Consider the following 26691-nt stretch of genomic DNA (forward strand, 5'->3'; position numbering starts at 1 on the left):
CATATCTTGAGGGAAAGAATTTTTTTGGGGAAAAAAGGGGGGGGGGGGGTTTAAAGAAATTGTGGGGGGTCAATTTTTTCTCATTTAAGATTTCAGAAATTAAAAAGAATTATTCTTCAAATATTATTTTTTTTTCAAATTTCAAATATTGAAAAATTTCAAGAAGTAATCTTTAATTGGACAATATGGCGCATTTGATTTGTAAAATCTTTGACCACATTTATTTATTTGTTATGCCGAATCTAACCGTGTATTTAGATTTTTAATTTTGGGTCCAGTTTTCAAATTGGTCTACATTAAGGTCCAAAGGGTCCAAAATTAAACTTTGTTTGATTTTAACAAAAATTGAATATACGGGGTTCTTTGATATGCTGAATCTAAACATGTATTTAGATTTTTGATTTTTGGCCCAGTTTTCAAGTTGGTCCAAATTGGGGTCCAAAATTTAACTTTGTTTGATTTCAACAAAAATTGAATATATGGGGTTCTTTGATATGCTGAATCTAACCATGTATTTAGATTTTTTATTTGTGGACCCCGCTATCAAATTGGTTCATATTGAGGTCAAAAGGGTCCAAAATTAAACTTTGTTTGATTTCAACAAAAATTGAATATATGGGGTTCTTTGATATGCTGAATCTAACCATGTATTTAGATTTTTGATTTTTGGGCCCCGTTATCAACTTTGTCCACATTGAGGTCAAAAGGGTCCAAAATTAAATTTAGTTTGATTTTAACAAAAATTGAATTCTTGGGGTTCTTTGATATGCTGAATCTAAACATGTGTTTAGATTTTTGATAATGGGCCCAGTTTTCAAGTTGGTCCAAGTTTGGGTCCAAAATTAAACTTTGTTTGATTTCAACAAAAATTGGATATATGGGGTTCTTTGATATGCTGAATCTAAACATTTATTTAGATTTTAGATTTTTAGCCCAGTTTTCAAGTTGGTCCAAATTGGGGTCCAAAATTAAACTTTGTTTGATTTCAACAAAAATTGAATATATGGGGTTCTTTGATATGCTGAATCTTGCCATGTATTTAGATTTTTTATTTGTGGGCCCGCTATCAAAATGGTTCATATTGAGGTCAAAAGGGTCCAAAATTAAACTTTGTTTGATTTCATCAAAAATTGGATTATTGGGGTTCTTTGATATGCCAAATCTAACCGTGTTTTTAGATTTTAAATTTTGGGTCCCATTTTTAAATTGGTCTACATTAAGGTCCAAAGGATCCAAAATTAAACTTAGTTTGATTTTAACAAAAATTGAATTCTTTGGGTACTTTGATTTTTGATTATGGGACCAGTTTTCAAGTTTGTCCAAGTTGGGGTCCAAAATTAAACTTTGTTTGATTTCAACAAAAATTAAATATATGGGGTTCTTTGATATGCTGAATCTAACCATGTATTTTGATTTTGGACATTGGACCATAATAGGTAAATTAAAAAAATTGAAGTTCTTAGACCACATTCTTTCTGTGTCAGAAACCTATGCTGTGTCAAATATTTAATCACAATCCAAATTCAGAGCTGTATCAAGCTTGAATGTTGTGTCCATACTTGCCCCAACTGTTCAGGGTTCGACCTCTGCGGTGGTATCAAGCTGCGCCCAGCAAAGCATTTTATTTTTCTTACAGTTATTTTATTTCTCCAATGACAATGTGGGGACGTGGGGTATGTGAGCGCGCTTACTAAGGTTCTCTAATTTGGTGAAGTACATGTATGGCAGGCGGTAGGCGGTGCACAGGCGGCTGCCAACAGTTTCTTTCAATAACTTATGAACCGTTTATCCAATGCTTTTCAAATTTAATATGTTGTTATTGGTGACAAAATGGAGGTCAATTTTGAATTGATGATTTTCACTTATTCCGTTTAAGAGTTATGGTCCTTAATAGGTTAAAAATAGCTAGGCACAAAACCTCAAAGGTCAAACAAGCCTGTCAGTGCCTTCAAAGAACAGAAAACCCTGTGTGCTGTCAATTTGGTAGCTCTTTTCTTGTTTGTGAATTAATTACTGTTAATTCAAAAATATTTAGAAAATTGCAATTGGGATGTGTTTCAAAAATTTGAAAACTTGCATTTGAATTTGAATAGCCTTATTTGTAATTCCTAATTTTAAGAAATTCCTGAAATTGCTTTAATTACATGTAGTCCTGCATTTGTGTTCAATGTTTGCAATCATGATAAATGCACTTAATAATTTCTGAATTTACATTATTATTCATTGTTGATTTAAAGATTTATCTGATTTGATGTAGCAAACTCATGTCTTCACAGGAGGACTTCTAATTTAATGTATTGATTGATAAAAAGTAAAAGAAAATTTGACTGTAATATATTATGTAAACATGGATATTTTAGCAGGTTGTTATAATTATTTCATTGTATTTTTACAATTTCTATGCATAAAACCTGTTTACAGAGATTCATGCATCTAATGATAAGTGAGCCCTTTACATCAACATGATCAATACTTTTATATAAAAATAAGAAGATGTGGTATGATTGCCAATGTGACAACATTCCACAAGAGACCAAATGACACAGAAATTAAAAATTATAGGTCACGATACGGCCTTCAACAATGAGTAAAACCCCTTTTGCATAGTCAGCTTTAAAAGGTTCCGTTATGAAAAATATAAAACAATTCAAACGAGAGAACCAACGGCCTGATTTATGTTCAAAATAATAAATGAAAAACAAATATGATAACAGCAAGAAACAACAACCACTGAATTACAGGCTCCTGACTTGGGACAGGCACATACAGAATGTGGCCGGGTTAAACATGTTAGCAGGCGCCCAATTCTAATTTTAATTTGTTTAACGAATACATGTATGTGTGGGGATATTTTCACTCATTTTATATGTGCATTAGGTACATTTGAACCCTGAAAATTACCGGTATAGTCAAGCCTTTTAAACTATGTAAAGGAATTTGATAAATGAACAGGCTGACTTAATCTGGACTCTTTTAAGTTCAGAAAATTCAATTGTGATGTCACCATGACATCACAAACGTGGAAATGGACTAAAGTTTAGATATGACATGAGCAAAAAAGTGGCCTCATTATAAGATTGCCTTTGTTTATCATGTTTATCATGTTTATCATGTTTATCATGTTTATAGTGTTTATCATGTTTATCATGTTTATAGTAAGTTTTTGTTACTTTGATGTATTCATTCTTACTTATTTTAATTGAATATTTGACAGACCACAGACATCAAGAAACAGTATACATTGGATTACAGTTACCTAAACATCATCATGGGATGCGACGTAGACGTCACCACAAACATAAAAAGACAGGTGTTGAGAGAATTAAGGCTGAGGAAACTGACAACAGCTGTAAGTCATCCTAGATCCATACACATAATAAATGTATGTAAAAAGAATATGTATACCCCAACATATTGTCTCACTCCATCATTGTGTCATCATAGTTACATGCCGTAGCGGAGGGGGCATTAAGTTTTACCTGTCCGTCTGTATGTACGTCCCAAAATTACTTTCCGTTCTCTAACTTTAGTTTGCCTCAACCAAATGTTATGGAACTTATACACAATGCTTATTACCACAAAACACAGATCAAGTTTGAATTTTTGTGGCGTCACTTTTACTGTTCTAGAGTTATGCCCCATTACAAATGGAAAAGTTGCTGAAATATTCGTTTCTGTTCTCTAACTTTAGTTTGCCTCAACCAAATGTTAAGAATTTGGGTAGCATCACTTTTACAGTTCTTGAGTTATGTCCCTTTATAATGTTAAATGCAAGCGGGGGCATCATCTGTTTCCGATGGACACATTCCCTATTTATTTTTTTTGGCGATCCCATGAATACTTCTTTTTTCCTGAACATACAATATGCAATATGGTAGAAGTAGAGGTAATGATTTTATTACATTAGAGTGTTTTCATATGTTGACCATGGATCTAAAAATGCTGCTAGCCAGGAATCGAACCTGGGTCCCCTGGCACAGTAAGCCACCACTCTACCAACTGAGCTACAGGAGTACTCCACTAGAACAGCTTATGGAGGGTGGTTATATATCTACTAGGTAAGGGGAAGCACTTCACACTTGTCCTAGACCTGGGGCAATTTCAAGCTTGACAATTTTTGAATTTTTTATGTTTGTTAATTTGTTCCCACTATTACCTAGATAATATAAGTAGCAAAATAAATGGAAAGTTAGTGCGTACATTTGTATATGATGTAAAAATCAATGTAGAAAAAAAGCATTTAATTTGATTAGCTTCACTAGAAATACAAAGATACTGCACTAGTGCATGTGTACTAATGACACTAGTTCATCAGATAGTTGAAACAAACACAAAGGTTGTTTTAAGAGATAAATATTCTATACCAGGTGGGTATAATAAAATTCAAAATAAAAATAAGAAGATGTGGTATGATTGCCAATGAGACAACTATCCACCAGAGTTCAAATGAAGTGGATGTAAGCAATTAAATTGGCAATCATAAAGCCAGTCAGTCACTTCCTGATTCACAAAGCAGATCTGAAAATCCCATACCCTATACAACTCCACGGAATAAAGTTCTAGACTACATGTAAATATCAAATCATTCATTATAATTAATTTTTATAGATATTATGATGACTTCTTGACAGTTTTTATATGACCGCAAAAATTAAAAATTTTTTGGTCGTATATTGGTATGACGTTGGCGTCGTCGTCGGCGTCGTCGTCGTCATCGTCGTCGTCCGAAGACACATTGGTTTTCGCACTCTAACTTTAGTTTAAGTGAATGGATCTCCATGAAATTTTACCATAAGGTTCTATACCACGAAAGGAAGGTTGGGATTGATTTTGGGGGTTATGGTACCAACAGTTAAGGAATTATGGGCCAAAAAGGGGCCAAAAATAAGCATTTTTGTAACTTCCAGACAATAACTTGTGTGTAAGTGTATGGATCTCTCTGACATTGTACCACAAGGTTCCATATCACAAAGGGAAGGCTGTTATTGATTTTGGGGGTAATTGCCTCAAAATTTTAGGAATTAGGGGCCACAAAAGGGGCAAAAAACAAGCATTTTTCTAGTTTCATGACAATAACTTGTGTGTAAGTGTTTGGATATTTCTGAAATTGTACTACAAGGTTCCATATCACAAAGGGAAAGCTGGAATTGAGTTTGGGGGTAATTGCCCGAAACGTTTAGGAATTGGGGGCCAAAAAGGGGCCAAAAATAAGCATTTTTCTAGTTTCCAGACAATAACTTGTGTTCAAGTGTATGGATCTCTCTGAAATTGTACTGCAAGGTACCATACCACAAAGGGAAGGCTGGGATTGAGTTTGGGGGTGATGAATCATAAGGGGGTTCAAAAAATTTTGGGGGGGGGGGGGGGGTTTTCTTTTTTTTTCTTTTTTTCCTTTTTTTTTCTTTTAAAATTTTCCATTTTAAGTTGGTTATTTCTGATTTATATTTAAAAGCAAATAATAATGATATGGTAGGAGATACACACCAAACAGAATGTGTAAATTATTATATAATAAGTATTGTGCAATAGCAAGAAATTTTCAATTGCACAGTATTGCACAATAGCAAGAAATGTTCAATTGCACAGTATTGCACAATAGCAAGAAATCTCCAATTGCACAGTATTGCGCAATAGCAAGAAATATCCAATAGCACAATATTGCGCAATAGCAAGAAATTGTCAATTGTACAGTATTGTGCAAAAGAAGATACTTCGTATAAATTGCTTATTTCTTGATCAATTTCAATAGGGTTTTATTCTTGAATTCTTGGGGTTCTTTAATATGCTGAATCTAACCGTGTATTAAGTTTTTGGATTTTGGGCCCCGTTTTTAAATTGGTCCACATTGAGGTCCAAAGGGTCCAAAATTTAACTTTGTTTGATTTCATCAGAAATTCAATTATTGGGGTTCTTTGATATGCCGAATCTAACCGTGTATTTAGATTCTTAATTTTTGGTTCCGTTTTCAAATTGGTCTACATTAAGGTCCAAAGGGTCCAAAATTAAACTTTGTTTGATTTTAACAAAAATTGAATTCTTAGGGTTCTCTGATATGCTGAATCTAAACATGTATTTAGATTTTTGATTATGGGCTCAGTTTTCAAGTTGGTCCAAATCGGGGTCCAAAATTAAACTTTGTTTGATTTCAACAAAAATTGAATATATGGGGTTCTTTGATATGCTGAATCTAACCATGTATTTAGATTTTTGATTATGGGCCCAGTTTTCAAGTTGGTCCAAATCGGGGTCCAAAATTAAACTTTGTTTGATTTCAATAAAAATTGAATATATGGGGTTCTTTGATATGCTGAATCTAACCATGTATTTAGATTTTTGATTTTTGGGCCCTGTTATCAACTTTGTCCACCACGAGGTCAAAAGGGTCCAAAATTAAACTTTGTTTGATTTCAACAAAAATTGAATATATGGGGTTCTTTGATATGCTGAATCTAACCATGTATTTAGATTTTTGATTATGGGCCCAGTTTTCAAGTTGGTCCAAATCGGGGTCCAAAATTAAACTTTGTTTGATTTCAACAAAAATTGAATATATGGGGTTCTTTGATATGCTGAATCTAACCATGTGTTTAGATTTTTGATTATGGGCCCAGTTTTCAAGTTGGTCCAAATCGGGGTCCAAAATTAAACTTTGTTTGATTTCAACAAAAATTGAATATATGGGGTTCTTTGATATGCTGAATCTAACCATGTATTTAGATTTTTGATTTTTGGGCCCCGTTATCAACTTTGTCCACATTGAGGTCAAAAGGGTCCAAAATTAAACTTTGTTTGATTTCAACAAAAATTGAATATATGGGGTTCTTTGATATGCTGAATCTAACCATGTATTTAGATTTTTGATTATGGGCCCAGTTTTCAAGTTGGTCCAAATCGGGGTCCAAAATTAAACTTTGTTTGATTTCAATAAAAATTGAATATATGGGGTTCTTTGATATGCTGAATCTAACCATGTATTTAGATTTTTGATTTTTGGGCCCTGTTATCAACTTTGTCCACCACGAGGTCAAAAGGGTCCAAAATTAAACTTTGTTTGATTTCAACAAAAATTGAATATATGGGGTTCTTTGATATGCTGAATCTAACCATGTATTTAGATTTTTGATTATGGGCCCAGTTTTCAAGTTGGTCCAAATCGGGGTCCAAAATTAAACTTTGTTTGATTTCAACAAAAATTGAATATATGGGGTTCTTTGATATGCTGAATCTAACCATGTATTTAGATTTTTGATTATGGGCCCAGTTTTCAAGTTGGTCCAAATCGGGGTCCAAAATTAAACTTTGTTTGATTTCAACAAAAATTGAATATATGGGGTTCTTTGATATGCTGAATCTAACCATGTATTTAGATTTTTGATTATGGGCCCAGTTTTCAAGTTGGTCCAAATCGGGGTCCAAAATTAAACTTTGTTTGATTTCAACAAAAATTGAATATATGGGGTTCTTTGATATGCTGAATCTAACCATGTATTTAGATTTTTGATTTTTGGGCCCCGTTATCAACTTTGTCCACATTGAGGTCAAAAGGGTCCAAAATTAAACTTTGTTTGATTTCAACAAAAATTGAATATATGGGGTTCTTTGATATGCTGAATCTAACCATGTATTTAGATTTTTGATTATGGGCCCAGTTTTCAAGTTGGTCCAAATCGGGGTCCAAAATTAAACTTTGTTTGATTTCAATAAAAATTGAATATATGGGGTTCTTTGATATGCTGAATCTAACCATGTATTTAGATTTTTGATTTTTGGGCCCTGTTATCAACTTTGTCCACCACGAGGTCAAAAGGGTCCAAAATTAAACTTTGTTTGATTTCAACAAAAATTGAATATATGGGGTTCTTTGATATGCTGAATCTAACCATGTATTTAGATTTTTGATTATGGGCCCAGTTTTCAAGTTGGTCCAAATCGGGGTCCAAAATTAAACTTTGTTTGATTTCAACAAAAATTGAATATATGGGGTTCTTTGATATGCTGAATCTAACCATGTATTTAGATTTTTGATTATGGGCCCAGTTTTCAAGTTGGTCCAAATCGGGGTCCAAAATTAAACTTTGTTTGATTTCAACAAAAATTGAATATATGGGGTTCTTTGATATGCTGAATCTAACCATGTATTTAGATTTTTGATTTTTGGGCCCCGTTATCAACTTTGTCCACATTGAGGTCAAAAGGGTCCAAAATTAAACTTTGTTTGATTTCAACAAAAATTGAATATATGGGGTTCTTTGATATGCTGAATCTAACCATGTATTTAGATTTTTGATTATGGGCCCAGTTTTCAAGTTGGTCCAAATCGGGGTCCAAAATTTAACTTTGTTTGATTTCAACAGAAATTGAATTATAAGGGTTCTTTGATATGCCGAATCTAACCGTGTATTTAGATTCTTAATTTTTGGTTCCGTTTTCTAATTGGTCTACATTAAGGTCCAAAGGGTCCAAAATTAAACTTTGTTTGATTTTAACAAAAATTGAATTCTTAGGGTTTTTTGAATGCTGAATCTAAACATGTATTTAGATTTTTGATTATGGGCCCAGTTTTCAAGTTGGTCCAAATCGGGGTCCAAAATTAAACTTTGTTTGATTTCAATAAAAATTGAATATATGGGGTTCTTTGATATGCTGAATCTAACCATGTATTTAGATTTTTGATTTTTGGGCCCTGTTATCAACTTTGTCCACCACGAGGTCAAAAGGGTCCAAAATTAAACTTTGTTTGATTTCAACAAAAATTGAATATATGGGGTTCTTTGATATGCTGAATCTAACCATGTATTTAGATTTTTGATTTTTGGGCCCTGTTATCAACTTTGTCCACATTGAGGTCAAAAGGGTCCAAAATTAAACTTTGTTTGATTTCATCAAAAATTGAATTCTTGGGGGTTCATTAATATGCTGAATCTAACCATGTATTTAGATTTTGGATATTGGACCATAATAGGTGAATGTCCAATTTAAAATTTTTAAGTTCTTAGACCACATTCATTCTGTGTCAGAAACCTATGCTGTGTCAAATATTTAATCACAATCCAAATTCAGAGCTGTATCAAGCTTGAATGTTGTGTCCATACTTGCCCCAACTGTTCAGGGTTCAACCTCTGCGGTCGTATCAAGCTGCGCCCTGCGGAGCATTTTATTTGAAGTTGTGCAGCCACAGGACCAACATGAATTCTTTGGAAAATTTTGTATAGATTGTATTGGCTTGTAGTAAAAATTCTTGGAGTTTGGTATTTTTGTTATTTTACTTTTTACAGGTCCGATGATTATTTTTTGCCAGGTCAGATGTCTCTTTAGCCAAGCACTTGAAGCATGAAGACTGCTTCTTGGTTATATATTGGGTAAAGGTAGTCATTAATGTTTTGGGTTATACTTATGTTTCTTGGTTGCTGTCTCACTGACATACACCCCACGTTTTTATACCCCAACGTTCGATAGTCTTTGAGCAATATGTTTTCTATTCAGATCAACCATCTATCCTGTAGTAGTGGTCACATCAAGTTCAAACATGTCCATTTTGGTGTTAACTATTTAAATTATATACCAAATTCTGGATTTGGACCCCAATTTCAATGTTCACTGAACATATAATTTTAATGTGATTGGGTCATGGTGTTTTATGGACACAGATTCTTGTTGCTTATATTCTGAAGTAATTGTTAATTATTTTTTCAGCCACCACACCTCCTCGTATGAGAATTCAGTACCTACTTGGAGAAGATGATGATGATGAACATACCTCCCATGAATTGTTTTGTGAATTAGAAGAACTTATAACTGTGGATGGGAAGGAACCACAGTGGAAAGAAACTGCTAGGTATTCTGTCAACTCTTAATATAATAAAAACACATTATTAGAATAAAGTTCCTGAACTATATTGGCCTAGCTGTGAAAGTTTGTTTGTTAGAAAATAGATAGGTCACGTTAGTTAGTGAAATTGTTGTGAATTATACATAAAGATACTTACATCAAGATGTCATTAAATGTAATTGGATATCCTGTGTTTATCATGCTTTACCATAAAATAAGATTAAATTCTCTAATGTAAGGGTCAAGCTGGCCATATTTTAGAGGGATACTGAAACTGCAGTTGATTATCAACCAACATGCTCAAGATTAATCAGCTGTTAGATTACATTAAGCTCATCTCATAGTACATTGTGTGTAACAAACTACAATAGTACATTGTGTGTAACAAAAGTACAATAGTGCATTGTGATTACTATGACAAATGTACAATAGTACATTGTGTGTGTCAAAAGTACAATAGTACATTGTGTGTAACAAACTACAATAGTACATTGTGTATAACAAACTACAATAGTACATTGTGTATGACAAAAGTACAATAGTACATTGTGTGTGTCAAAAGTACAATAGTACATTGTGTGTAACAAACTACAATAGTACATTGTGTGTAACAAACTACAATAGTACATTGTGTATAACAAACTACAATAGTACATTGTGTGTAACAAAAGTACAATAGTACATTGTGTATAACAAACTACAATAGTACATTGTGTGTAACAAACTACAATAGTACATTGTGTATAACAAACTACAATAGTACATTGTGTATGACAAAAGTACAATAGTACATTGTGTGTGTCAAAAGTACAATAGTACATTGTGTGTAACAAACTACAATAGTACATTGTGTGTAACAAACTACAATAGTACATTGTGTATAACAAACTACAATAGTACATTGTGTGTAACAAAAGTACAATAGTACATTGTGTATAACAAACTACAATAGTACATTGTGTGTAACAAACTACAATAGTACATTGTGTATAACAAACTACAATAGTACATTGTGTGTAACAAAAGTACAATAGTACATTGTGTATAACAAACTACAATAGTACATTGTGTATAACAAACTACAATAGTACATTGTGTATGACAAAAGTACAATAGTACATTGTGTATAACAAAAGTACAATAGTACATTGTGTATGACAAAAGTACAATAGTACATTGTGTGTAACAAACTACAATAGTACATTGTGTGTATGACAAAAGTACAATAGTACATTGTGTATAACAAAAGTACAATAGTACATTGAGTATGACAAAAGTACAATAGTACATTGTGTATAACAATGTATGACATGCAAACAAGAATAAATGGTGACAAATGATAAAGTTTAGTTATGTAAGTATCCAAGGCTTCCAAAATGGACATATTTGCCTGACAAATATAAATTTATCGGACATTGGTTGACTGGGCCAAGCATGAAGCGGACATCCTACGTAGGTTTGCCATTTCAACGTTCATGTGATTCCAAAAAATCAATCATTTTGACTTGACCTTGGGCCTTAAACAGCCACATTTTCCCGGTCATTAAAGTAACAGTACTCTATAAACAAGCCCTTCTATAATCCCCTCTCATTACAATCAAGGTAAATTAAGTGTCTAACAGGTGAAATTTACCTGTGGTCACCTATGTCAGGTAAACTATTTGTGCCGGACATCGATCAATCTTTTTCAAAGTTATTTTTTTATTTAAATTAAAAACATTCCTGGTCTAAATCCTAACTACTTTTTAACAAAACAGATTGATACTATCAGAAAAACGTATTTAAAACGATAAGATCATAATTTACACGCAACAGGTAAACTATTTTGTACCGGTCATTGATCGGTACATTTATTTAAAAGTTTGTTTTTTTTTAACTTCAGCGGTTTGCATCTAATTTAGTCAAAAAGATTTAGATTATCAGAAATACGTTTATGAACATGATTTGATGAAAATATAAAAAAGGTAGTATTAAAATAAAGGTTGTAAGTGAAAAATCATCACCACGTTGTTTGAACAGTATAAGTGTGCGCATGTGCACAGGGGTGAGGTTTAATTTTACATCCCAATTTTTCAAAAATGTAAAATTATCATTGATTCCTTTATCTAACGTTCATTTCGAGTATTTTCATGAAGAAATAATTTGGAAAGAGCTACTTAAACTCAATCGTGCTTTGAAAAGGTACACAGATTTTACGTATCCGTCTCTGGTCCATGTTTAACCATTGTCAAGTCAGCATTCAGTATTTGAAAATTTTTTTTTTTTTTAAATCGAAAACGAAGTTTTTGACAGCGTAATTTTCCACAAATAAAGAGTCTAAGGCAGATATTAGTATGCTGATATTGCAAACCTCGAATGATGCACCATCAATTGAACAGTTTACGTCAGAACATAGAATTTATATCAAAAGTCAAGTTTAAAGTTTGTTTTTTGTGTCAATCATTGTTTATATGATGGCCAACTGATTAAAATGCTTGCCTTTTGTTACTAAGTCTTAAGGGACTGAAATCAGGATAGGACAAAAAATGTCCGGCTGGGTCAAATATTTTTTGGAAGCCCTGTAAGGATCACCTTAAAGCAAAACTAAATAAGAAAAAGTCTGCAAAAAATTTTGTGATTAGGATTTTTATTGTGTTTGTTAGCTGTATTATTGACCTTTTTAAACCTGCGTATTTTTTTTAATATATATAATATTGAATATCATTTGCATTTGATTACATGAAAATAAAACTTTTGATTTTTTTTCAATTCTTGCACTTGGCAGAACATCCTGAATTAAAAAAAACGTGGCAACTTACAAAAAGAATGAAAAGGAGAAAAAAAGTATTTAACATTTACTGTAATGTGTATGTATTTGTTCTAAACAGGTGGATTAAGTTTGAAGAAGATGTGGAAGAAGGTGGAGAGAGGTGGTCAAAGCCACATGTTGCCACCTTATCATTACACTCTTTGTTTGAGTTACGGTGTGGCCTCATGAACGGAACAGTGATGTTAGACTGTGAAGCTAATGACATTCACTTCGTTTTTGGTAAGAAGTTTGTATAGGTTACTGTTTTGAATTGGTCTTTTGTCATGCCCTAATTTGACCATAATCTGCTTTTAAGTAGTAAACAGTCCCTCTATAAGGCAATATAGCCTTTTTTTCTGAGGTGGCAAAGAGCAAACACCAATCAATCAATTATCAGACTCTTAAACTATTATTATTGATAACTTCATACCCATAATTTTGTAAAGACATTCAGAAATAAAGAAAGTTAGAGCAAGTTACTCAAATTTTAGTCACTGAAGCTTTGAACAAGACGAGTAAAGGAGATTTTAAAACATGACTAGAGTATGTTTTGCATTTGGCATGTTACATACATGTGTGATTTCTAGCAGAGTAATCACTTAAGGTAACTGGGGTGTCTAAATAATCAACGATAGATGTTACTTAAATTTCTGTGAAAGACTTCTGGGTCAATGTACTTTCAAATTTCAATATTTCAAAACTGGGGGTCACGGACCTTGTTTTTTTGTTAAATTACATTGAAATTCCCGAAATCACAGTTATTTTATATGGGTTGTATTGGGTAACTTACTTTTTCTTTATTGAGGAGTCATTAAACGATAGAATTGGTTAAAATTCACTGAGACAATTGCTTTTCATAAATACATTTGAAATATTAAATTAAAAAGGGGTTTTCTTGAAAAATTAAAAAAAATACAAATTGTCCTATCAAATTCAACATAATTGTCTGCCCTTGATTTTGAAAAGGATTTTTTCTGAACATACTTGGTATAATATTTTTAACCCAAAAAAGTATTTTTGCAACATGATCATGAAGAGATGCTCAGAAAAAGACGCCCGATCTTACTTAAATCTCCACATTAATTTATTTTCAGACATGCTGGTTGATAACCTTATTGCAGCCAAGCAGCTGGAAGAAAATTTGAAAGATAAAGTACTTGACACATTGTATCTACGACATCACCATCAGTATCAGAAAAAACACCACGAGGACGGCAATAGTGGTCGATTCCATTTACCTATCATACGATCACTTGCTGACATTGGCAAAAAGTTTTCTGCACCAGCATTGCATAATAATGGTAAGGTTTATGTTATATATGATTGTATTTTAGTGTTTTGTTAAAGCAACTGTTGAATAAAAAGGGTTAGTTTTACATGTTTTTTTTTTAAATTTGATTATGTTTTGTGAAAAACTAGTTAGTTAATTGGGGAGTTAAGGACAGTTTCATTTTCTGTTATTCTTTTATTAATCTTGTCTATGATATATATTGCAAGGTACAGTAAGGTCTTGAAAATAAAAGAAAAAAAAAAGAATTAGTTGATACATGCATATGTATGTAGAAATTGGGATTTATATTATTTCTCTCAAAAGGTTTACTGTAACTTGAACAAATATCAAAAGGCACAAAAAAACTTGTGATAAAAGAACATTTAGGCATATTATTTGTTTTAAAACTTGACTGAAAGAGTAACATCGATTTTCTTTTTAAAAATCCTGATCTTTTATAAGGGCTGTTCCATTAAAACATACATGGTACCCGGTGAAGGCACTTTAAAAATGGGGTAATCACCTATAGAGGCAAATTAAAATTTCATTTACATTTCCACTATGCAAAAACATTGATGACACCAATCCATAGTTGAGATGTGGAAGTGCCTTCCCTCGGTCCCATGTATGTTTTTATGGAACAGCCCTAAGTAGGTTCTTGTTCTTTTTATTTTGCTTCAGTATCCATTAAAAATAAATGATTATTTTAAATATATGTTCTCTTGCTTATTTTGAAAAAAAATATAAGTTTACTCATAGAAATGCCTACATTCTCTTTACTTGTTTGTTAATACATATTTTAAGGGAACTAGGTTTGAAATTTTCTCAAATATTAAAGGATGTTTTGTGTTAAAGTTTACTAATAGGCAATAGACAATTTTCATACTATCGACTTTTGACTCCGGATTAAATAATATTTCGACAGGTTACCTACTATACTTTGTGGTAGGACATCCTGGTACTCAGTCAAGTAAGAGCAACCTAAAGAAGTAAAATCAAACATGTAATCGGTGCAATTTAGGTTGAAAGTTTGCTGTTTTCCGATGATTTTGCTGTCTATAGAAAACATGAAGCAATAAATTTTTCCCCCAAATTGTACCGGTTAAAAGCTTGATTTTACTTCTTTAAGTTGCTCTTACTTGACCGAGTACCAGGATGTCCTACCACTGATTTGGTAACCTGTTGAAAAAATATAAAATCCGGAGTCAAAAGTCGGTAATATGCAAATAGTCTATTGCTCTACCAAAATTTTGTTGTAGCAAATAACTATTAGTATTTTTGTAATTTTCTGCTTTACGTAAATTTTCTTCAAGCTCTGATTTGAACAGCCAAATTCACTATTGAAATATCTAAACATAGCTAAATCGAATATTTGTCAAGAGTTAACTCCCCTGAAACTGTCCCCAACTCCCCCTATAGGTTATGATACAAATATATTAGTATTGTTGATTTAATGCACTGGTTATCATATTTGCTCATTTAGGTTTGGTTTTTTTTTGGCAATACAGAGGTCCCTATTTGGGGTCTAAAGTAATTTTTTACTGCCATTATTGTTTGGATACCTTGGATGACGTAACCAGATGGCATGTCATTGTTTAGAATTTGATTAAAGTTTTATAATTTAGTTTTGGGATAATTTAGATGTATTAGATTTGAATGTTTTATGAATGTGAATGTTGTAAGATTTGTTTTTGTTTAGTAGATTTTCAACTGTTGCAAAGGTTTGTCCATTTTGTAAAATGTACATGTAAATTATTTACCACTTAATTAAACATTTAATTTATATCCAAAACCTCAGTACTCGCCTCAGACCATTTCAGTTACAGTTGAAAATGTAAAACTTATTTGTGACCTTTGACCTAGGTATTTAGCCTGGTATCCAGTGCAGAGTGATATCTGTTGGTTTCGGAGTTTTCAGATTATACTTTCTTGAACATCAAGAGATTTTACTCAAAAATGTTATTTTTGTAATGAAGAGGTGGGAAAAGCCAAATATTTAAATTTTTATTGAAGCTTCATATGTTTATCATTCTTATAGTTTGAAGATGTGCTGCCACAGCATTATATGAGGGTCTGGATGGGGGCTTACAGAATAGAGAATAATGGGCAAAAAGTGCAGCATAAATGACTAAAAATATAAAGATTAGAGAAAAATGGGCAAAAAAATAAAGAATAGAGAATAATTTGGTGTCAAAATATAAAGAATAGAGAATAATGGGCAAAATTTATAAAGAATAGTGAAAAATGGCTAAAAAAATTAAAGAATACAGAATTGAAGGACCTCCATCCAGACCCTCTTCTTATGTCAAAAATTGATTTCTTTCATAAAAAGCAGAATGTTTTTGAAAAGGTTTGTTTCCCCATATAAATGCTTAAAAAAGTAATATCTTCATAAAATCTTGAAAATTTTGGAAGGCAACCTGTTCTGTATAAATTGAATTTTTTTTTGGTGTGTATTATAGCCTACTCAAACCTTCTCTTGGTTTTACTGGTATTTATACGTTAAGATTCTTGGTATTAGTTTACCTAGCACCAGTGACTTATCTGATGAGAAATGATACTATGAAGATTTAAACATTCCTGGTTTTACTGTAAGATTTTGTTAAAAGGGCCTCAGATCTTCATAGATTAGTTTTGATGAGGACTTATGGTTTAGAAATTGCTGTTTAATTATATTGATAAGTAAACAAATAATCTGAAAACTCCATGGGAACCTGGTACATATGTTGTGTACAAATTGTAATGTTGCACAAAATATAATGTGTACACAACATATACAAAGGTTAGAAAATGATAAACATATTATATTGACAAATAGAATTCATATTTGTTTGCAGGACGTCTGAAAAATTCCCAAATTCCCAAATCCCAGACTGCTGTTAGACTTGACAAATACAAAGGTAATAGGTTTCTCCAACCCAATGGAATATGGTACAAGTTTAGTAAGAATTTGTCATTTAGAAATGAAAAAATCTGAATAGAATAAACGATAGAAAAAAATTATAATTAGCACTTTAAGTGACTACAACATCAGAACATGCAGTTAGAGATGGTAAAATTTAGTGGGTGTTACTGTAAACCAACTAATAGTCAAGACTTTTACCAAGATCTTCCCTAATGAATACATCAAGAAAATGAGAAAACCGTGAAAAGAAGGCTAAAAGGACAACGTTTAATTAAGTATCCTAGAAAATAAGTTGGTTTACAGTATCACCTGGATTTGATTCTCATTTAAATTTTGAAAATAACAATGCAAATGTCACAACTGTTTAGATTTTTTCTTTCTGACTGAGAAACTCTTACTTCCCATCTGTTTTTCTAACTTATGCATTCTACTGTCTATTTATAGAATATGTCTTGTTTTAGCATGACTTTTTACGACCGTGGTAGTGTTGGCCCCGGTGAATCTAGTTTAAAATGATTTACATCAAGCATATGAAAAATTAGTTAAAGTATTGATATTGTTGTTCATCACATTAGTTCATTAGTTGTATCATGGGTAAATTTAAAAGAAAACAGAATTACCCATAATTCCTCAGATTCTTAAGCTAGAATTTACTTAGATATGAATTTATAGATGAGTCTTATTGAGGTATACCCCACATCTTATTTTATTCATACCAATTGTGAAAAATCATTAATGATGGACAATTGGCAAAAAAAAACATAAAAAAACTGTGGAATTAAACTTTTCTGATACTGTTACATTTTTCTTGATGTCTGGCAAAAGGAAAGACAGATTTCCCTAAATAAAATGGCATGTCACAGTTAAAAAAAGATTGGCATGGCACACAAGAATGTTTTCACGTTAAAGAATAAGTTTCAGAAAAAAAAGGTTGGCATGGCACACAAGAATGTTTTCACATCACAGGAATAAGTGCGAACACTAATGGTTGAGATATGTCCAGTATCAGGTATATTGTAAGGAAAATACAAGTCGAACATGACCAGTGTTTAAAGTTACTAGGCTGTAATGCAGAAGAAAAAACATTTTGAGCCACACATGCTGTAGGGATGCCTATTTTCACCATTATGGTCCTGGAAATTTTTCTATATCTTATATTATGTCCTCTCTGTATCCTGCATGCTTAAAGGGTTATTTGGATAGGAAAGAAATTCCATTTATTGTAATTTATATTTAATTAAATAGAGGGTACTTGTATATTGCCTAAGATTCACAACACGGAATGTTATAACGCTTGGAGCACTTGAAATAATTTTATTATGGGTTCATTTATTTTCATGGATACAGGGTACCAATTTTTAAAGTTTGGCAAAATTTTGCTTTGCAGAATCATTTTTTGGGTTTTGGCATCTGCTACCATCAAAGGACTTGCATTGGTGCCTTGCCTATGTTGAAAAGTTACAGAGTGCAAGACATATGTTGGCTTATCCAGCAATGGTGGTTTTTACAAATTGTATAAAATTTATAATAATTAAGAATGTAAAAGAACTACAATGTACATATGTTTTATTTAAAGATGGCATATGTTTTGAAGTCTATCGGTCAAATTTGACCTTATAAACCTTATTTTATGGTTCATTGACAAACTAAAGCCAAAATTAAGTTTTCACTCATGAATAAGTTTTTCTGTTACTGTGAGTCTTTGGTCATTTATTTGATCTATTACATGGTTGTATATGGTACATGTCTGTCATTCTGACAGGAATCTTCTTACCTTGACCTTCGTCCATGAGTTTTCATAAAGGGTCAACTATATTTGGTCTATAAAATTGTTGTAAAATGTACTTGTCTGTCTGACATCTGGAGAACCTGACCTTGACCTCTTTTTGTGGTTTAATGATAAGCATTAGTAGTTTTCATGCTTTATTCAGTTTCTGAGTTTTTATTAATTTAACATGTTTAAGGTTAATTATCTTTAGATCATTGAATTACTGTGCATTGTACAGTGTCTAACACTGGCTACTCAATGACCTCATCATAATGGTTCAAAGGTCAATGTTAAGCTATCTCTTTCAGGTCAGTTTCTAAGGTACCATGAATATTAGGTCAGTTATCTGTGGTCAATAGACTCAATGTAAGGTGTACATGTTTGACAGACAGAGTTTAGTTGATCTGACCTCATTTTCGTGATTCAGTGATTAAGGTTAAGTTTTCTAAATATATTCAGTAAGAGCATTTTCTCAAAAAATGTCAAAATATATGTTTTACTCAGCTATAATCTATTAAGCAGGCCAGACATTTCAGCATGTGCAGTTCTGTTTTGTTTGAGAACAGTGCTCTCATTAAGACCAGAATATAGCTACCAGCTTAATAATTGTTGGCTGTATTGAGCAGCTATACTAAAAAAGTATTATGCTATTATTTTGTGCCTTCCAAAGTTGAAAAGGAAATGCAAATTTGATTGGGCCTAATGTTGACATTCATTATTTTTTATGTGATGCACACATGAATGTTAAGATAATGAAATTTGGTATTCTTTATAATGTATGAGAGATGTGATATGATTGCCAATGAGACAAGTGTCCATCAGAGAACAGAATAAGTAAACAGTAGTTGGTTTGAGTGAAAATGTAACAAAATTATTGACTAGCTTTATTATCTTTGGAAACCAAAGATTTAACCTCGCCCCAAGAAAATCCTTACACAGTATGCAATATAGCATATTGGACCAGTCACCTGATATGAGAAGTCATGCGTTGTTGTGTAGTGTAAAACTTCTTTCTAACTTTAACATTCACACAAAGTTTGTCAATTTCTGCACTGCATTAATCTTTTGCCCAGGCGTTGAAGCCATTTTGTGTAAAAATTGAAACGAAAAAAATCATTTTTAAATTTCTTGTCCAGTAGCCATGTTTAAACCTCTGATTTACTGTAAATCCAGAATTAAATGTTGGCATATGATTTTGTAAATCTATGAGAAATTATCATTATATGAGAATAGTTTTATGTATTTCCTGTTGTATTATTATATAAAGAGCAAGAATAATCAATTTTCAAAGTACCAACTTCGTTTCTAGAATTTTTGGCAATGGAAGACAACTTTTAAGAAGGACAGACTTGTGTTCCCTGCAGTCAATGCAAAGTTTATTAAATTTGTCAGTTTTGTTGAATAATTGATGTTTAATTCTATTTCGTTCTGAATCATATTGGCTGTTCATCAAGAATATATAGTCTTTTACAGATAAATTGATACAAATAACTTATATTTTATTCAATTTTTTCAACAACATAAAAAAATGTCTTGATTTTGATTTTTTTTCTCTCCTATAGCAAATAGTTTGTCCACTGCCAAAACAACTCCAAATTTTGGACGTGCTCAGAGCAGCCATAGGTTGGAGGCTTCAGGGACTTTACAAGGCTCGTTGGCCCCAAGTGAAGATGATTCAGAGGGCCCTTCATCAACTGGAAAGGTAAAATTTACATTTTAAGTTGTGAATCCTGCCTTTTTGTAGCAAAAACTGCATGCAGACAACAGTGCTCTTTAAGAGCTTTTTAAATCTTTCATTTGAACATTTAAGTGACTTGAAATTCTTGGGTGTTTTTTCACTACAAATATTTTATACAACTATGCTGGTGAAACTGTTAAATTGTATTGATTGTATGAAAATGTGTGATATCAGTCAGTGCATAAAGTTTTGTCTGAGATGTGTAAAAATAATGTCCATTAAGTTCATTGTGATGATTTAAAACGTACATGCTTATTTCATCATTAGCTTCATGAGCAGAATTTACAAATTACCCCAAATATTCAATATATAAACTTTAAAATGGTTAAGGGATTATTTTTATCATTGTAACTTTGTAAAATAATACTTGTTTTCCCTTCAACAGTCTGTAATATAGTTTGAAAAATGAATTGTATTATCTTGAAGGAATTCATGAAGACTGACTTTCATCATAGGTGAAGTTCATTGTCAGCAAGGGGTACAACATTTTTGTCTCCCCTTGACGGAGTCAAAAAGCGAGACATAGGTATGCTGTATCCGGCGGCGCGGTCAACAATGCATTAGTTTGTGATTAGGTCTCGTTTATGGTGAACCACTAGTGGTAGGTCAATGATATTTGGTATGCAATGGCACATCTCATTACAATGGAGATTATTTTGGCCCCGCCCCCTCAGTCATGGTCTATTGACTTTGAAACTGCTTAGGTCAGTTTATGGGGAACCACTAGTGGTATGCAGTTGTATTACAGTGTTCCAGCTAGGATTTCAAAAGGGCAGGGAGTCAATCACGAAAAAGGGCACTTTAGCACGCTGATTGATAATTTAAAAAGGGCATGTCAAACATTGTCTTTTATTATGTAAACAGCAGGGGTTTCAGCTAGGAGTTTGAGGGCTTTAGTCACTTTTACGTGAGAAGAAAATCAACCTTACTTTGGGTAACAGTAAGGAACCAAGGACTTATATTACTAGCTATACATATGCCCAAGTCCTTCAAGGAGCAGGATCTTTGAAGGCCTTAGGCATGGCTACAAATGTAGGCAGTTATTGCATGATTTGACTGATGTGATGCTTAAATATAAAGATTAGAACAAGGATCTGGAAATCTAGTTTCACTTCAGTTATTTTCAGGGGACATTCCTGATCAACAAAAGTTGGGTTCCTCTTTTTATACGACCGCAAAAAATTTTTGAGGTCGTATTTTGGTATGATGATGATGTCGTCGTCGTCGACATCCGAAGACACATTGGTTTTCGCACAATAACTTCAGTTTAAGTAAATGGATCTCTATGAAATTTTACCATAAGGTTCAATACCGCAAAAGGAAGGTTGGGATTGATTTTGGGGGTTATGGTACCAGCAGTTAAGGAATTAGGGGCCAAAAAGGGGCCATAAATAAGCATTTTTCTAGTTTCCAGACAATAACTTGTGGAACAGTGTATGGATCTCTCTGAAATTCTACCACAAGTTTCCATACCACAAAGGGATGGTTAGGATTTGCTTTGGGAGGTTATGGCTCAAACCGTTTAGGAATTAGGGGCAAAAAAGGGGGAAAGACAAGGGTGTCCTGGTTAATGGACAAATACTTTAGTACAAAACATAATTTTAAGCAGTGTAAGGGGGGTAATTCAAATACATCATTGAAACTATCTCCCTTATACTGCTTTTAAATTATGTATAAAGTAATGGTTAATGAACTATAAAGACAATTTAAAAGTTGTGTAAGGGAGGTTATCCAAATACAACGTTTTGATTACCTCCCTTACACTTCTTTTAAATTATGTTTAAAATAATCCATATTTAAAAAGGAAGACCAGTAAAAATATCTGCAAATGTTGCATCTTTTTTTTTCACAAAAAAATCCATATGAACGATTTGACACCATATTTTAAATTCTATATAAAATAGATTAAGTGAGCACTATGGTAAATTTAAATGGGTAATTATGGTTGCAAACTCCATTGGAAATTTGAATTGAGATTATGACCATATCTTGAAGGAAAGAATTTTTTTGGGGGAAAAGGGGGGGGGGGGTAAAAAGAAATTGTGGGAGGGTCAATTTTTTCTCATTTCAGATTTCAGAAATTAAAAAGAAAAATTCTTCAAATATTATTTTTTTTTGCCAAAGAAAAGTGTGTGGTGGGGGGGGGGGGGGGTTAATATTCAACAGCATAGTGTATTGCACAAAAGCAAAAAAAAGGGGGGGATAAATTTTTTACTTTTTTTTATGTGGGGGGAGGGGGGGGGTTGATTCGCAACAGAAAAGTGTTTTGCACAAAAGCAAAAAATTGAATATAAATTCAAATCATATAACCAATTCTAAGTTCTTTGACTACAGTTATTCTGTGTCAGAAACCTTTTATGTGTCAAATATTTAATTACAATCCAAATTCAGACCTGTATCAAGCGCGAATATTGTGTCCATTTTTGCCCCAACTGTTCAGGGTTGGACCTCTGCGGTCGTATCAAGCTGCGCTCGGCGAAGCAATTTATTTAAAACCAGGAATCACAGCAGAAATGAAATTGTAACGACTATTTCACTGCATAATCATTATCCCTGTAAAACATTTAAAGAGATATTTGGAATTCCTTTTTTTTAAACTTGGAACGATTAAAATGACAGTATATATTCTAGATTTATCAAGAATAAATCACGTTTACTTTCGATTTTTAAACGAAACGAAAACAGGAAGTGGCAAGAGGATAATAAATTTAGATTGAATCCGTAATCATCTACGGATTGGTTCGTGTTTAACAAAAAGGCAGGATTTTTTTTAAATTAAGTTGCTCAGTGACAAATATATTTGTCTCTCTCGTTTAATTTTATACTAAATGATTTCGTATCTTATGCGAAACAGTCCGGGGGAGAACAATGTTGTTCAATGGACAAACTTACAAAAACATCTAAGGATAAACGAACTGCAAATTGTGGTCGTTTAAGAAATATTGAAATTGAATTGCCGACTGATCAATATTACTTGGAAAAATATTTATAATGGTCAATCATGAGGCTTAATAATTAATTAACAGATAAGTGACCCATCCAATGGTGATAAGCAGATTACCTGTAATCACAACTTATAACACCTGCTGTAAATGTTAATTAGCTGAGGGTCATAAACTTGTCAGAAACATGAAGACAGGTAGAATTATAGTATTTTCATCAAAATAATACAACAATAAAGGAATGGATTTGTGAAAAAAGGAAAGGGCATCAGAAAAAGGGCACAGGGCGTCAGTCGGAAAAGGGTGGGCGGACCGCCCTGTGAAAACGATCAAGCTGGAACACTGTATACATGGTATAAGCATTGGCATATCTCATTTCCATGAAGATTATTTGGCCCCGCCCCCTCAGTCATGGTCTATTGACTTTGAAAACTTTTGCTTAGTTTTCATGTATTAGTTTGTGATTAGGTCAGTTTATGGGGAACCACTAGTTGTAGGTCATTGATATTTGGTATGCAGTTGTATAAGCATTGGCATATCTCATTTCCATGGAGATTATTTTGCCCCGCCCCTTCAGTCATTGGTTATTGACTTTGAAAATTTTGCTTAGTTTTCATGTATTAGTTTGTGATTAGATCAGTTTATGGGGAACCCTTATGTTTAGCCCTGTACCTTTAGTCAGGTTTCATTGACTTTGAATATTTGCATAACTTACATGTTAAAACATTGTTATTTTAATTTCAACATTTGCATTATCAAAATAACAAATAGGCGAGACATATCTCTGTGTTAACAGTTTATTATTCTGAGAATTAGTGTAGAAAATCTCATAGCTTTGGTCTCACCTCCAAAGAAATTAGCTGAAAGAGAAACTTCCTGTATGCTCATCCAATGGTGACAGCATAAACAGTTGTAAAAATCTTTACATTTTACAAGATAGAAGGACTGGATACATTTCTGAAGGGAAAGCAAAAATTATTCAAATCTTAACATTATTCACCTCCTTAGGTAGAAGTTCATGTTGTAAAATCTTGTTTTTATTCATTTTGTTAGGAGCAGATATGGGTAACTGTTATATTAATTGTACATGTTGATGTTATTTTTTCATTTTATATTTGTTCTAGTTGAGTTCTAAGGTGGGTAGATAAATGATCTTATAACTGCAAGGTAACATTTGTGTGATCAGCGATAAAAACAATAATTCACTGTGTTTCATCACAATCATTATTTTTCATATTTCACAACAGCAGGTCAAGTATTGAGTGAACATAAACCACACAGTTTCATACATGGTAAATCTTAAAACCAAAAAATTGAATTTGATTTCTGAAGGGCAGATTGTTCCAGCTTTAAGTTTATATTTTGAAAAATTGCCTACATGTTTTAAACAATCTTTTTTTTTCAACACAAGTTGACAAGATTGCAGACTGGTGCTAAAGATGTGTAACAGGCTTAAAAAGTTTCAAGATAATGTGAAAAGCTTAAACCATCCCAAATGTGATGTGGCAAGCTTAAAAAATACCAAAATACAATGACAAACTTAGAAAAGGACAAAAATCATGTGACACATTAAAACAAGGACCAAATTTATTTGACAAGCTTAAAAAAGGTTTGAAATCATGTTACAAACATAAACAGGGACAAAATTCATGTTGCAATCTTAAAAAAGGACCATAATCATGTGGAAAAATTCAACAAGGACCATAATCATGTGGCAAACTTCAACAAGGACCAAAATCATGTGGCAAACTTAATCAAGGTCCAAAATCATGTGGCAAACTTAAACGAGGACCATAATCATTTGGCAAATTTGAAAAAGGACCATAATCATGTCCAAAACCTATAACAAGGTCCATAATCATGTGGCAAAGTTGAATTAGCCGTAGAATAAATATTTAATATATATGTTTTATGAAACTTGACAAAGGCAAGCAGTGATCTCGTTCAGAATTTTTGTTGCCTCTCTTGCAACAACTCTTAATTCTTATTTTGTCAAATTATACATAAGGATTATGTTTACTCTTCAACATCTTTATGCTAGATCTGCTGTTATGAAGTAGGTATTCTTATTTTGTTGCTTTGCCCGAAATAAGGTGACTTTTGCAAAATGAAAATTACATTAGATCATTTATTGAATTTAAGCTTAAATAAAAAGCTAATACTGATATTAGTAAAATTTGGAAATTTTGTTTCTTAATCTTTGCTATGATCATGGTGACGTACAAATCAGAAAAATAATGATAATCAGAAAAAAACAATATATTACTATTTATCAGATTCAAAGAAATAGATAAAGTTCTTTGTAAACCTAAAATTAAGTATTCTGTCTAAAAAAAACCAGAGCAGTCAATTATTTCATGCATAGCACAATGCAATTTCACTTTATCACAACTTTTCTTAATTGAAATGATATGAAATCATTAACAATAAAAAAATTTTGGTCATTGCTTTGAATTTTTTATTCTGTCACTTTAATGGTGACTGCATATATGGCAAGCAGAACTGAAAAACTACCATCTTGATTTTTTTCTAAGTACTCATGTAAATCAAAGACTTTATTAGAGTAAATGTCATTTTTAGAATATCAGTATATTGTAAAATATCCTCTTTTTATTTCTTGGTTATATAAGTTTGTTAGATCAAAAGTTATGGAAAAAAATACAGTGAAAATCCAATGCTGTTACACAATGTTTCACAACTTAATCATATTTTTAGAATGTCTCAAAATAGACGAATTTGATTTTCCATTATTTACAAATAATCTGAAATTTTATTGTTAATTAAATTTGTTAAAAGATGGATTTATTCTATATCAGGAAAATGAATCTCTTATCAGAATTGGCATAAAAAAATGCATACAGATAAAGTTATTTGGGTGTACAAGATTTGTACATTTTGAGACAGTCCTATGATTGAACCCCTCAAATACTATATCCTTCAGGTTGTTAAGGTCTCTCTTCTTGTCACATGACTTATCACATGACTTGTAGAATGTCTTTCTGTATCATGACAGTCCTACTGTCCACTCTGTTACATAAAGTATAAATGTCATCATATAAGATGATCTGATCGCAATACAGATCCTGATTTTTCATGCTTCGTTTACAAATATCTGACAACACTGGGTTTTACATTCTATTCTGATGATTATTATGCCAATGAAATGTTTGTCCTTCAAATTTATAAGTTTGGTGATAATATGAATAATGGATGGATGATGGTTGTAAATTTTGAAGGATTGGGCTTATATCAAGTAAAAGGGAATTTCAAAATTTTAAACGAAGAGGGCCTTATTTGATGCATTCAGGTACCATCATGCATATACTCTCTTGGGAAAACCTTAAACTTGATAATTTGTAAAAGTTGCTCACAACAGATGAGAAATCAGAGCACTCTCCCATTTTTGTAGGCAAAGCCTGGATACAGGATCTGTATTTTGCATGTTACATTA

General features: G+C 32.3%; 1 protein-coding gene across 3 annotated transcripts in view; it reads left to right on the plus strand.

Annotated features, from left to right (window-relative positions):
* The window catches only part of LOC127717603 (sodium bicarbonate cotransporter 3-like), a 113676-nt gene that overhangs the window by 23820 nt on the left and 63165 nt on the right, over window positions 1-26691 (plus strand). For 2 of the 3 annotated variants that reach the window (XM_052223307.1, XM_052223308.1), the window contains exons 3-8: window positions 3215-3349; window positions 9694-9835; window positions 12697-12857; window positions 13712-13918; window positions 16725-16787; window positions 20123-20262. In XM_052223307.1, the coding sequence (XP_052079267.1) occupies window positions 3215-3349; window positions 9694-9835; window positions 12697-12857; window positions 13712-13918; window positions 16725-16787; window positions 20123-20262 (848 nt within the window). The remainder of the gene's footprint in view (window positions 1-3214; window positions 3350-9693; window positions 9836-12696; window positions 12858-13711; window positions 13919-16724; window positions 16788-20122; window positions 20263-26691) is intronic. The other variant, XM_052223309.1, reaches the window with a different exon arrangement.

This window comes from Mytilus californianus, unplaced genomic scaffold (genome assembly GCF_021869535.1).
Source record: "Mytilus californianus isolate M0D057914Y unplaced genomic scaffold, xbMytCali1.0.p SCAF_10, whole genome shotgun sequence".
NCBI classification, from domain to species: domain Eukaryota; kingdom Metazoa; phylum Mollusca; class Bivalvia; order Mytilida; family Mytilidae; genus Mytilus; species Mytilus californianus.